Source organism: Emydura macquarii, unplaced genomic scaffold (assembly GCF_026122565.2).
Source record: "Emydura macquarii macquarii isolate MOO-44397 ecotype Brisbane River unplaced genomic scaffold, CSIRO-AGI_Emac_v2 contig_1146, whole genome shotgun sequence".
Classification (NCBI taxonomy): Eukaryota; Metazoa; Chordata; order Testudines; family Chelidae; genus Emydura; species Emydura macquarii.
Window position 1 is genome coordinate 476,104 of NW_027131283.1, and position 13,346 is coordinate 489,449.

At 44.3% G+C, this 13,346-nt stretch overlaps 1 protein-coding gene across 2 annotated transcripts in view; it reads right to left on the reverse strand.

The window, feature by feature from the left end:
• Positions 1-11,640, reverse strand: part of SIM1 (SIM bHLH transcription factor 1) — a 63,213-nt gene extending 51,573 nt beyond the window's left edge. For both annotated transcript variants that reach the window (XM_067546513.1, XM_067546515.1), the window contains exons 1-2: positions 11,321-11,640; positions 9,940-10,579 (exon numbers count right to left, since the gene is read on the reverse strand). In XM_067546513.1, the coding sequence (XP_067402614.1) occupies positions 9,940-10,114 (175 nt within the window). In that variant the 5' untranslated portion in view covers positions 10,115-10,579; positions 11,321-11,640. The remainder of the gene's footprint in view (positions 1-9,939; positions 10,580-11,320) is intronic.
• Positions 11,641-13,346: the final 1,706 nt, after the last annotated feature.

Here is a 13,346-nt window from a genome sequence, read left to right on the forward strand (position 1 = left end):
CCCTACACACCGGGTATTACCCTTCGCTCCTCGGTGCTCCTTCGGCCAGACCTCTATAGCCAGCGGCCTCAAAAGCCTGCCTTCCCTCCGCCCCCCAAGGACATACCTCTGTCTCTATCCCTAGATCCTCCCTCCCGCCAAATGCCAGCCGGGCAGCAGGGTCCCTGCGATGAGTTCGTTCCTTCTGCTCAATCGCAGACACCCAATGTCGTGACTTTGCACAGCCCCGGGGTAAAGGCTCATGGGAGAAGTCTGCACCTTGCGCGCTTCTATAATAATGGACAATTGCGCTGCTCCCGAAAGCGATCATCGCATCTCCCCGTTAGAGCAGGCGAGCTACGGACGCACAGACGTCTATCCCTTTCACGGGGAAGAGACCGGAAAGCATATAGACTAGGGAAAGCGTGTGACCAAATTAACAGGCACCACATTTACTCTTGAAATTAACAAGCACTATCTTTATCTTGCAAAGGTTGCATCGTTTCCAGAGAAAGACAGAAAATTCCTCTACGAAAATGTTGATTAATGACCTGGTTAGGCGGTTTTGTTTGTTTGTAATTAACAATAAAGCCCATTAAAGTAAAGAGAGCACCGCTCTACCTAAGATTTCCTACCCGGAGAATCAGGAAGACGGATTTCTGTATTTAACACAGCGTATGAACTGCTTGCCGAGGTTTTAAGTTGTTTATTAATCCGAGTTAACGGATCTAATTATTCTGCTCCTAAAAGGGAAAATATCCCTACCTTTGCGGGTTAATGAATAGCCCATCTATTACAGGTTAACTTTTTTCAGGAACACATTTTTTTTTTCACGGAGCACTGCACTCCTTTTTTTTATGTGTCAAGTGGAAACCTTTCGCTGTTTGGCCGTGTCTAAGTTAATGTTTTATAATTAAATGTTTTCACTGGTCTACCTTCGAAATCCTACAGAAGACAGGTCTTTGTACTTCCCAGATGTTTCAGTGCTTTCAAGTTAGAGACTATTTTTATTCATTGCCAGTCCTCCCCTCACCCCCCCCCCAAAAAAAGTATTGCTCTCCTGATGCCCTTTGCAATTCTGCTTTGTAAAGGTTGTGCAAGAAAAATTCTCCACTGATGTAACTTTTTTTTATCTGTCTGTCTTTCTGTCTGTTCGTTTTAACTTCCAATTTCCTTTTAGCGAGGGGGGTAAACTGTGATTTCTTGCACTTGACCTACCGCAGAAAATTCTGCAAATCCTTTGATTGTCTATTTAAAACAAAACAAGGAAATCAGCTCTCCCTTTTGCTTCAGGATTACACTGGAAACAAGATCTAAAGATTCTCTTGTAATTTGGAGAGGCCAACAGAATAATAGGTTTGGAATAGAAACAAGCAGCTTTGTGAGGGGAAGGATAACTAAATCGCTTTTAGGCAAAGGATTTTCTCAGCTAAAGTGGCCGAAGACAAAGCAAAACATAATCTATTTTGGAAGATTTCCAAGATATGCCACATTAACCTTAGTATATAAAATTTGCTTTCTTCCCTGAGCCCCCACCTCCATCAAAGTCTGGTTTATCATATTTACATAAGTAGCCTTAGAAGGGATGTATCTATTATGGATCTAAGGAGCTAGGCTGGCTCACATTTCATTTGAAAATCTAGGCGACGTTTTACTGTTGCTTTATACTTGATGCATTGTAGAAGAACCATTTCCATTTAAATACCCCCTGACCCATGGATTACCTCAATGGACTGGCTGCCTGGTCTTTGTAATTTCCTGAAAATGAGATTTCGATTTATAAAACAAGAAACCAATTAGTAACCAAATGAGGCGAAGTAGATCCACTAAAATTGACCTAATCCCACGGGCACCATTTAGGCCAGTTCTTGGCGAATGAATGATGAGCCACAGTCTACCGTGGGCTCCAGGCGTCATCCAGCTGTGTTATTGCAAGCAGCAAAACTAAATTGATCGAGATTTTCCTTCGGAATGAATTTTCTACTCTTGGCAAAATACAGATTATGGCCTCTACATAACAATCTCCTCCACTCGAGGATTTTTTTTTATAAGAAGATAAACAATTTAGGTTACAAGAAACTACCCAGCTTTAGAAGAAAGCAGAAGGCATTGTAGCCAACCTGGAATGTTGCTTACGCTCTTAAACCCATTGAAGTGCCTAGTCGGAATAGAGCATAAAACGCTACCTTCTTTGGGGGTGCGGGTGCTGCATCATTATTTCTTTTAATAACGTCTCTGTGGAAATGCGTTTAACTTTCGGAAATATTCAAGGCTACAGAAGGCGTTTCCTCTCCGTTTTCTGATGTCCGGGTATTAGCCACATCAGCTGAATCATAAGGGGCCTTTCTGGCCTTTGAAAATGTCTTATTTCCACACCTACATACCCAGACCACTGGAGAATCCAGTTCACACTGACGGGACAATCCCGTGATTAAGACACCTCCCTCCCCGTCGCTTTAAGTAACCATTGACCTAACAACATCCACCCCCACCGTCCGCTTGATTCAGTCTTTAATTCTAGCAGCCAGGGGCAAAACTGGGCTGAGAAATACTTTCTGATTTCTGCTGTAATAAACCAGCGCTTGTGTCCCATGCAACAGCGAAATCCCCAGGCAAGGGCGGCAAAGGAACGGAGGAAGGTAGCCCTTCCAATCGGTTCTAATTTAATCTAGAGGGGGGGAAATTAAGTAATTAAACGGAGGGAGGGGCAGGACAAGCGGGGCTCCAAAAGGCACCTCCATCTCTTTAGCACTGGCCGATCTCCTAGGTCGGGAATCTCTCAGTGCGCAGCCGCAGCTTTGAAGCACACGCTGCTCTTTCCCTTCCTTTGTTCGGGAGTAGGGAAGAGGGGTTGGCTGGCGATGTAAACCCTTCTCTGTTCTGTTCACACTTGCTGGCTTTTCAAAGTAGTATTATTCTTCCCCCCCCCCCCCCCAAATAAACTCTTTGTCCGACAATCCGGATTCAGGGGAGAGAAAACAAAGCACTAACTTCGCTCTCCGGTTGGGAAGTCACTGGCGGCGCAGTGAAAGCAAAGGTCAGGCGAAGACTAGTCGCTGTGGCTGCCCCAGGTTTGGGGGTCTCAGACCCCCGAAGGAGCGGTGCTGAGCACTCCCTGAAAAAAGAGGCACCTTTTGCTCGCGGATGGTCGGCTTCTTTTATCTTGGTTTCCACTGCCTGTGGAAAAGCTTTGGGCCTTCGGTGGGGAACGCGTTTCCGGGCTGCGCCCAGCGCTGAGTGCCACGTTAAACAATGCCAAGACAAACGTCCTCCTAAAGGATGCGCATTTAAACACGTCTAGCTCGGCGCGGGGGCCTGCGGGCAGACAGGACCACAAACACAATTCGAATAGGAATCACACGAGATCGTTTATTAGAACTGGGCCCCGAGTCTGCAATCGTGATTCAGGCAAAACTCTTCTTGAAGTCATCGGGGTCTTTTGCCTGAGTCAGGGTCTTTCTATTCTGGTTTTCTGTACTGTATACTGAAGACAATCTCTCTCTCGCCTTCAACACAGGACCAAATCCGGCACCGCCTACCCCGGGAAAACTTCTCATGGAGTTCAACAAGGAGTTTTGCCAGAGTGAAAACTACAGAATCGGGCCCAAGTAGGACCTGTAGTCCTAACTCTAGTAAAATAAATAAATAAAATCGATGGACTCCCTACTGACCTCAAAAGGATTGCTTTTGTCATCGAAGTGGTAGGACCGCAAGGGACCTCAAGAGATCTTTTTTGTATTTGTCAAAGACTGGAAATCAGGCCCTAAACTTGGATCTCAGCAAACAGAGTGATATAATGTAATTCAATTAACACTTTAATAATGGGAGCAGGGCACACCTGACTTCGATTTGTGCGGTTCTCTTTGGCCACCTAACGTTCTTGCTTCGGATTCGTTTTCCTCTGCAAACCTGACGGAGGCGTTTGTCGTTTGCATGTGAAACGAAACATTCTGCAGAGCCAGGGACCCACAGACCCGGAGTGGCCACACGCCAAGCGCTCCAACCCGGGCTAGGCGCTGGCCAATGCCTGGCTATTATGAAGGATTATATTGTAGCCAGTTCTCAGCTTCCAGGAGAGCATCTCCAGAAGGTAGGACACACACCGCCACTGGCAGGCTCATCTTCGATGAAAGCAAAAAAAAAAAAAGAAATGCATCTCTATCTCGCTGATACTAATTCCACCTCAGGGTTCCTCTGCGGATTCTTGGCGGATGGACTCACTCACACACATCCTCACCACACTCCCCAACCAGGGAGGCCGAGAAATGAAATAAGACAGGCAGCCCCTGCCAGTGAAGCTCGAGCTGGAGTGAATTCGCGTTTGGCAGCCAGAGCCGCGGCGTCTTTGCAACCGGACCCTGCAGCTGGGCGCGAACCGCCCGTGTGTGCAGGGGCATAGAGAAGTTTGAAGAGGCGAAGTGCGTGGCCCACCCCTGTGAGCATCGGCTCCTTCCTTTCCCCATACGTTGCTTCCCTGCAGCCTGCCAGGTGAAGCCCCTCATAAAGCTTTATGACTGTGCAAACGTTGCACCCCATAGGACGTATGCAGCACCTTTCGCGTTTCCTGATCTCACCGCACCAGCCAGGGTGCTTTCTTATCGCTCTTGCTGCCATTTCCGAGGGGGAAGACCAGCTAGAACCAGCATAGGCCATTACTTCCATTCGCAAAGATTGAAAAACAACGAACCAACCAAACTACCAGCCCTAGTCCCTGCAAAATAATAATAAAAAAGGCACCAGGGTTTGCGTGTAGGACTCAGTTATAAACTGAGGTTATTAGCCGTTTAATAAGTTTACTGTCAATGCCCTGTTTTGCTACCCCCTTCCAGCATAGACCCCTGCTATGGATAGTTAATCTTACAGGCAACAGTCACCGGTAACAAAAATCCCAAACGATTGAGGCTGCGAGGAAATGTTAATTTCTCCTTGGAGGCTCCAGATCAAATGAAATAAACTATTTTCAGAAAAAAAAACGTGTTGCTCATTTCGAAGTGTCAGAGGATTGCCAAGGATTTCTAAACATTTATTAGCCCGGTAAACCCAGAGTGTTCATTTGAAACAAAGATTCAGTTCATACCCATGTTTAGTTTCTAAAGAAATATTGCCTAAATAAGCATCCCTCGTAGGGGAACTAATGCTGCTGCTGTCTATACTGATTCACTATGCAGCAAACTACCGGCATTTTGCTTCTAACACACACAAGGCAACGTAATCACATTTTACAATGCAAGCCAGCGTCTTCAAAACGTCAGCCCCAATTTTCGAATTTCACACGGATCGCACCTATTATAAAAGAATCCAAATCAAAGTTATTTTGCTCACAGGCAACTATCCTGAGAACGATCGCGCCAAGTCATTATTTCACACGGTATTTATATGAATACTGAAAAGCATCCGCCAGATTTTTTTTTTTTTTTTTTTTTAAAAACGGTCATGTTTTATTAGCAAAAGAGAGAGACTGACGCCGAAGAAAATATGATTTCAACATTGATCTGATAATGCGCTTTTGGAACATAAATCTGCTTTTGCAACTGTTATGCAAGAAGTTTAGTTCTGCATTTCACATTTTAAGTCCACATCAAAACTAGAATTAAACACAGAGAGGCAGCGTGGAGAGTAAACTGCAGCTTAAAGGCTTTTAAATGAGAAAAACTTCTGTAAGAAAATAAACATTGAAACCTAATGCTCAATCATTTCCCCTAGCGGTAAGAAAAACAGCATTAAATCACCTATCCACGTGGGAAACGGATTTATTTTTTCGGTTAGTCTTTTAGTCCTTAAAATAAAAGAAGATCAAGGATTTCAGTATTGCAATGTTAGCCATTATTATTCTGCAAAGGTTTATTTAAACAGTGCCCTTTGCTTGAGTCTGTGAATTTAAACGCCTTTCTGAGACTACCTACAAACGCACAGCAATTTTCATGATCGTTTTCCTAAACTATTTTCGCCATGAAACAATAGCATGGACTTATCCAAAATAAGTTAAACTGAGTACTTATTTATTTCAGCAGTTTTGGATCCTTTAGCTCTCTTTTTATCCCACCCCCACCCCCCAAAAAAACAAAAAACATACGCATGGCTGCATAGACCTGGAAAAAAATGTCAAGGAAATGTTCTGAGCCATTTGCTACACATGGAATGTTTGCTCCTTACACTTTTCTGACGCTGCATTAGACTCGGCGTTTCAACTATTTCATGTTAAATCGCGATTTCAGGGCCATATCTTGTCATGGGTTTGTTTTTAAAAGCAGAACTCCCTCCTGAATTCAACAGGCAGTTGTGCTTAAAAATCCCCGGCACGGTACAGCCCTTGATGATTTACCAGAACTGCAGTCCTTCCAAAAGTTAGCTAGCTACTGAAAGCTTCTCTTTGTCTTCTCCATGGAGGTTTAAAAGGATGCAAGCTGCCCAAGCCGCTGTTTTCAAGTATAATAGAGTTCCCCTTTGAGAGGGTTTAATCTACAGCAGACTTGTGAAGGGTACACGGGAAATGTTAAGTATTTTAACCACATTTTTATTGGTATTTAAGAATTAAATTGTATCTAAAACATGAAGCAAGGAGGATAATGATACAATTCATTTAAAATCTGTGCTGACTGTAATTTAATGGTCGCTTTCTTTCTTACATTGAGGAGTTGTAGTCAATATACTATATAGTACTATATAGTCAATATGTATTTTCGTATTTATTTTTCAACAAGCTTAGGGAGCTGCACCCTGATGACTCACCACTCCCTTTATTTTAGTCATAAAACAGTTTCCCGCTTAAAATAATGAATCCAAAATTGATCTGCGTACTGATTATATAAAAAGTGTTTAAAAGGAATTATATGCAGAAAGCTGTTCACCCCTCCTTAAATCTGTCTATTCCCAGCTCTGTGTATCTATATCTTTCTTGCATATCATCACTTTAATCAGTTCACATATAATCACTGCCTAGATAGATTTGAATTCATTATTTTAAGAGGGAAATTGTTTTCTGAGTTGCACTGGAGCTGCTAGTGAGATGCAGGTATGGTTCCTCCAACAAGACGTTTAAATACTGTAAGAGGTTTGTGACGTAGAAAGCCTTGAGATGACACGTTATTTCGCTGTCTCCCTTGCCTGTTATCTGGACTCTTTAGCCAGCAGCTTCTCTCGCTCCCAAAGGTTTGTATCATTTCCCTTCCCAGGGGAAATAGAAGAAGAAGGTTCCCACCTTTAAATACACCCTATCTTTTTACCCAGCTCCCTCCTTCTGTAGCCCCTTGGCTTCTAATGCATAATTTCTCGGCTTCCCGCTACCCACATCCCCACCGGTAATGCCAGGGTGTGCTAGATTTTCCCCCAACCACAGAAAATGCCCTAAACCAGTCCATCCGTTCCAATCCGAATTTAGACTGATACTGTATCACACTGGGAAGAGACACACCGGGCGACTCACTCCTTCCTGGTGGCCTGGCAGAACTCACCAGTGGCTTCGCTCTGCTCACCTGCCGGTGAGTTACGAGGTCATCAAAAACGTGAGAAATAAATGCTGTTCCCGGAGCCAGTGCCCCGCTTCTACGTCTGCAAAAACACCCACCGAGCTGGAGGCTAGACAGGGGCAGAGCCTAGTCCGCATTAATCTCGAGATAGAAACCAGCCGCGTGCATTGCCGCGGTGGGTGTGTGACCGCGTGTGTGCACCTCTCGCTCCCTCACACACACACACAGCCAGTGGAAAATACGTGGGAAGGAGACTAGATTCGGCGCGGCTCTGCCTAGAAAAACTAACGCAACGCGTGCGTTTGTGCTGATGTTGCGGTGTCTTTGTGTCTACCCCACCCAGACTAACGGGCAAATACATAGGAGACTATATGCCGCGTTGCTCTGACTACACAATCAAGCCCTTGCAGTGGGTAGGGGCACTCTCGCTGTCCAACACAACATCCACGCTCTTTGAGATCTAAGATGGAAAGACCTTCGGTGCCTGCCTCTTTATAATTATTATGATGATTATTTTAATTTGAAGCTTGCCTTTAATTAGGCTCTGAGGGGTTTGCTGCCTTAAAAACCCCATTTAGCCTCCTTCCCTCGTCTCTTTGCACAAATTGGCATATGTTTTGGACAGCAGCAGCTCTGGCTATGGTGCACTTTGCCACACAATTCCCTCGTGCATTCAAACATTCTGCTTTGGCACTGAGGGACTGGGATCAGCTATTCTTCTCTTCCCATGATTACTCACAGCCTACAAGAAACACCATATGCTTCTTCTGATCAAACAACCCGCTACAGAGGCACCAATAATTGACGAGACCTGCTCGAAATCACGCAGAAAGGTAGCCTACTGAGACTGCAGGAGTTGACAAATCATTGCTAATAATCCTTTTAGGAACATCACGGCCATCAGAGTTTGCAATAGCTTTATTTTTATAAAGTACGCGTTGACAGTATAAAGGACAACTCGATCTCTTTTTAAACAGAAGGCAGCCTCATCTAATGATCTGCAGGCCGGCAAATCACAGACACAATAGGAATGTGCAGTTTCATTTATTGTGTTACCTCTTAGGTGCTACATCTTTGATTCATCTCCTCGCTTGGTTTCAAGTCATTAGGAGATGGATTTTATTGGTTAAGGAAATTACTTCAAAATGCAATAGATTAGAAGTTACTGTCATGGGACTTCCCCCCCCCCCCCTTTAAAAAAAAAAGCAGTTTAAAACCAGCTAAAACAAATAGCAAACTTTTTAAATCTTCCCGTTTCCAAATATATATACCACCTCTCATGTATTTTTACTATTTAAAAGTATAATTTAAATGTTAATAATGCACACGTTCGGTTTTCCATCAGACTTTTTAAAATGCAAAGATTAATATATTACCCTACTTTTTCCAGCTCCTGATAAAAACATACACTGGATCAAATAGCCAGTCTTCATGTGTAAAACACACTATCTTGGGAGGGTTTAAAGCTGTATATGTGATTCATGTTATTCATTCGATCGGAAGAATTTCCCATTTCATGGTTTTCTCTTCCCCATACAGTATACTCCATTCAGGTGAACCCACACGAAATATTTTTACATACTTTTGCAATTATTTTTTCTCGCACATTAAAAGCAATAGATTCAAGATACAAGCGAACTTTCTATAGTCCCTCTTGCTGATGAATAGTCCCTCTTTAACTTTTCGTTGCTTGGCAGCGGATCTAGACATTTTAAACATTAACTTTAAATACTAGATTTGCTTAACTGCAAGAAAAGTATATAAGACTTCCAAACCCTGATTTTACTAGACAGCCTAGCCTGATTCTTCTTTCACTGATATCAACATAAAGTTTGCCATTGACTTCAATGGGAATAGGATCAGGCCCAAACTTGGACCGTATTTTCCTAGTGTTACAGGGATTTTCAATTCTTCCGAGTGTCGAACGTCTATTAAATATTTCGGAGACCTTTTAACGTCACCAAACCATCCTAATGACTTTCAGACCAGGAGACACTACATTCATAATGCAATCAAGGTTTGTTTGGATTTCTTATTTATTTGTATAGCGTTGTACCTGTAAATTGTGCCTACGTTCAGTTCTTGAACTAAGGCTTTAGGACTTTGCATAGACTTATGTAAATATTTACCCATATATTAACTCCCCTTCATACCGCTATAAATATGGGTGGATTGCCCTTTTTTGTTATACACGTGCTTCGCAAGGGATGCCGATCTTACATAGTAGAAAAGAAAAAGTCATGTTTGTTTTAGCAGAATACGCAGCTGAGCTCAGTATCTTGAAGTGTTGACAAAAGCACTGTAGGTCCCCAACCAAACATGTCCCACATGTACTGAAGTGAAGTGAAAGTATTTACGGCAGAGAAAAGGGACAAGACAGAACACCTTCCTTCAGGAATTATACACTGCCAGATGAAATGTACATAAGAGCAAACGATCATCTGGACTGGAATTTGAATGGAGGCAAATATTCATTTTCAGTAAAGTCACCTACCTTCAGGAAAAACCACCCTCATTTTTAAATAGCTGGTGGTGAGTCTGATTATTGACGCTTTATCCAACTGAGAGGTGATAGCTGAGGGCAAAGGCAGTAATTTAGCCAGTTCATAAAATTCACTGTTTTCTTTCTCCCGTCTAGTCCGGGCAGCATTTTTGGACTTCTCTTTCATTGTGGTTTTTTTCCCCTTCCTTCTTACAATTTAAGCTCCACAGATTCATCCAAAGGGGAAGGGGGGAACTTTCAATTACAATTCATCTTCCAGAAGCATCAAACATTGTTTCTGAATTCAGCGGTGAATCTTTAAATGGTATAAAAAAAGATGCACGACCAGAAGTGAGAATTTTAAAAATATGCACTTAAAAATAACGTTAGCTGAATGCAAATGGATAGAAAAAGTCCAATGCAGCTCAGAGAATCCAAGTAACTGCGGGGAGAGCTAAATGCCTGCACCAAATAGCAATCAGATCAAGGTATTCTGTCCTTTTCTTCTACTCATTGCTGCAAAGATAGCTCCTCGGAAAAGAGACATAATAATCCTTTTTCTATTATTATTCTGCTGTCAATCCGATGCCTGAAATGATCGGCTTTAGGCTCCTTTAGTGGGTATCAGGTACAGGTTACTTCCTTCGTGCCACTGTGAAGACAACACATTCCTGGAATGAGAGATCTGTTGCACAATGCCACACATAACCGTGCTATTAAATCTTAAATAAATAATCATCAAGAAACAGCCTCTTATGAGTTGCACCATTTTCTCAACTGGGCTCATAACGGCAAGTGTATTTTTACATCTCTGGTGAATAGCGGGTGAGAATGAGTAGGGAAAAAAAAGTTCATATATTCTCCACCCACATTTCGGCTGCACAGACAAACATGTTAGGACCAAAATGAAAATGAAGTTACAGATTTTTATTTAAAGACTAGGGAAATTCTGCGCTCCTTTCATTACGAACTAACTAGATTATTTCTTTCTTCCTCTTTAGTTGTTAGTGCCCGGACTGGAGAACAGAAGTCCTACACATTACCACGTCCACTGAAACGTGCAAACCGCTCAAATCCCAACGCATTTGTACTTTCCCCATGTGCGCTCTCAATTCATCTTTGTGGGAGCTGGAGTCTGATTTCTAAACCAACTCTCTCAACTACTCATGAAAGGGCCATTTTTAGATCATCTGGACGCATGCTACTCTCTCATCCTGCCTAGGAATTGAGGTTAACGACCGCATATTAAACAAAGGGAGCCGCGGAGTCCAACTAGACCAGCCGCACGGACAGCAGTGATGGGAAAGCAAAAGCAAACGAGACACACTCCTCGTTGCTCCCTTGCACAGGTAACACCGCCACTGGCCTGTGAGACTGATCTGCTTTTACCTACCTTCCGTCCCTGCACCCAGCAGCCTGCAGAAAGCTCTCCCAAGGTGGGAGCGGAGCCCAACTCTTTAATTGAAATCATTAATCTCAGCAGAGGGCAAGTTGGCTTCTCTCCCTGCTTCTCACCCAGATGGGGAGCCAGACATTGCTTCCTTCCTAGCCCCTTTATGTGGTGTCAGACTCTCCCTCTCCCAGCAATGGGGATGCGTTGATATTAACGAAGAAGCCCTAATTTGAGGCTGGGAAATGCCTAATAACTTCTTTACCGCTAAAAAGGCTTTTAGCACAACTTCATTTCTCTGCCTGCCTCAGCCTCGCCCTCCCTGAATGCCACCCACAGACCCACCTCGCCTCCGATTGGTCCCAGTCTCCCCGAGGTCGGTCTCCCACTGGCTGAGAGGCAGGGTGACGCCACCGCGTTCCGGACATCCCCCCCCCCCCCCTTTGCCCTTGTGCAGGGCTGAGTCTGCAGCGGCCGCCCTCTGACCTCCCGGCTCCTTGCGCTCCTAATGAGCGGGCGCTGGGAAAGGCAAGTTGCACGGCGGAGCTAGTCACACACACCCACCCATCGCCGGCTGGGACCGCTCCGTGCGGCGGGAGCAGCAGCAGCGCTATGCGTGTCCCGGGGCTGGGCCTGGGTGAGAGCGTAACTCGCGAAGGGATGTTTTTGCTGCGGCTCCCAGCTACCAGCTTGTGCGGTCCAGCCCCTTCCCCCCTCACCCGCGGCGAGGCGATGCTCCAGTCCGAGGGCTGGTGCTGGCTCTGAGCAACGGGAGAGACCCACCGCCTCGCAGTCACCGCTGACCACCTCCACTGCAAGATGCAGGGTCTCCCTGTTGAGCTCAATCAGCAGCAGCCCCTAGGAAAGGAGCACTCCCGCTCCAGCGGCTTGATTCCTATTATTTGTGAAGCTGATCGGTCTTTCAAGCCACTTTTCTTCTGGAGGGAGGGGAGAGCCGCTGTGTTCGGTGGGCGAGGGAAATAAGTGCAGGCATGTTACCCTTTAACAGCACAAACTGTGATGTGCAGCAGAGTCCAGAGCTGTCTGTGACCACATGAATGGAGGCTGGGGAGAAAACCCGCTAAGGGAGTGCTTCTTGGTACACACCCTGCAGAATGCCTCATCACGCGAGTTAGGCACTTTACAACCACCTGGAAGTGAATCCAAACCCTGGGGTTTTCCCTCCCAGTGAGTGAGAACTGGGAGATCTTCGACATTTCTTTGAGGGGGAAGAAAAAAAACCCACCAGGCAGCTCTCCCTGACAGTTATTATTCTTGGGAGAGAGGAGAGTAGTGGGGATTTGGAAATGGTTCGTTTAAACCACAGACATGTGAAAACTCTTCTTTTAAAAAATCTGCAAATAAACCCCAAAGATCAGCTCAGGAATGTAATGAAGCAAAATATTTATTTTAAACTAAATCACAGTGAACAATTTGCTGTTTACGCCAAGTGTGTTTTCCAAAAAGAAACGATTCGGTTTTCGAACAAACGAAAGTGTTTTGAAGATTTCCTGCAGAATACATACACCACTTTTTACTTAACGTCTTCAAGATGCTGATTACTGTTCACCGCTTATCGCTTTAACCCCTCCTTTGATTAAACGCTTTCCTTCTATTCCTTTCGATAAATAAAGTGGACATAATAGAAAAGACAAGTACAGGCACTTATTTGAGTAGCCAGACGTTTTCTTCCATCTGAGAACTGTATCCACGTAGCCTACATTTTTCTTTTGATTCTTCTGCTCTGTTGAAGCAACACATTGCTAAACAAACACAAACGCAATACGTTTAGTGTAGGTAGGGATCTGACAAACAGGCGCACGTTTTAAAGGGCTCGCTGCTATGGGAGGAAGAAAATGCTGGATTTTAAGCCTTTACCCCGTCCGTTGCTATGACCAAGCGTTCAAATGTTTGTTAAAAAATACTGACATCTGCCTCCTGGTTTCCATTTGAGGGCAATAAGCTTGCAAAATGACACTGACATGTCTTGGAGGCTATTTAGACATCTGGGCAACAACTGGACTAGCCC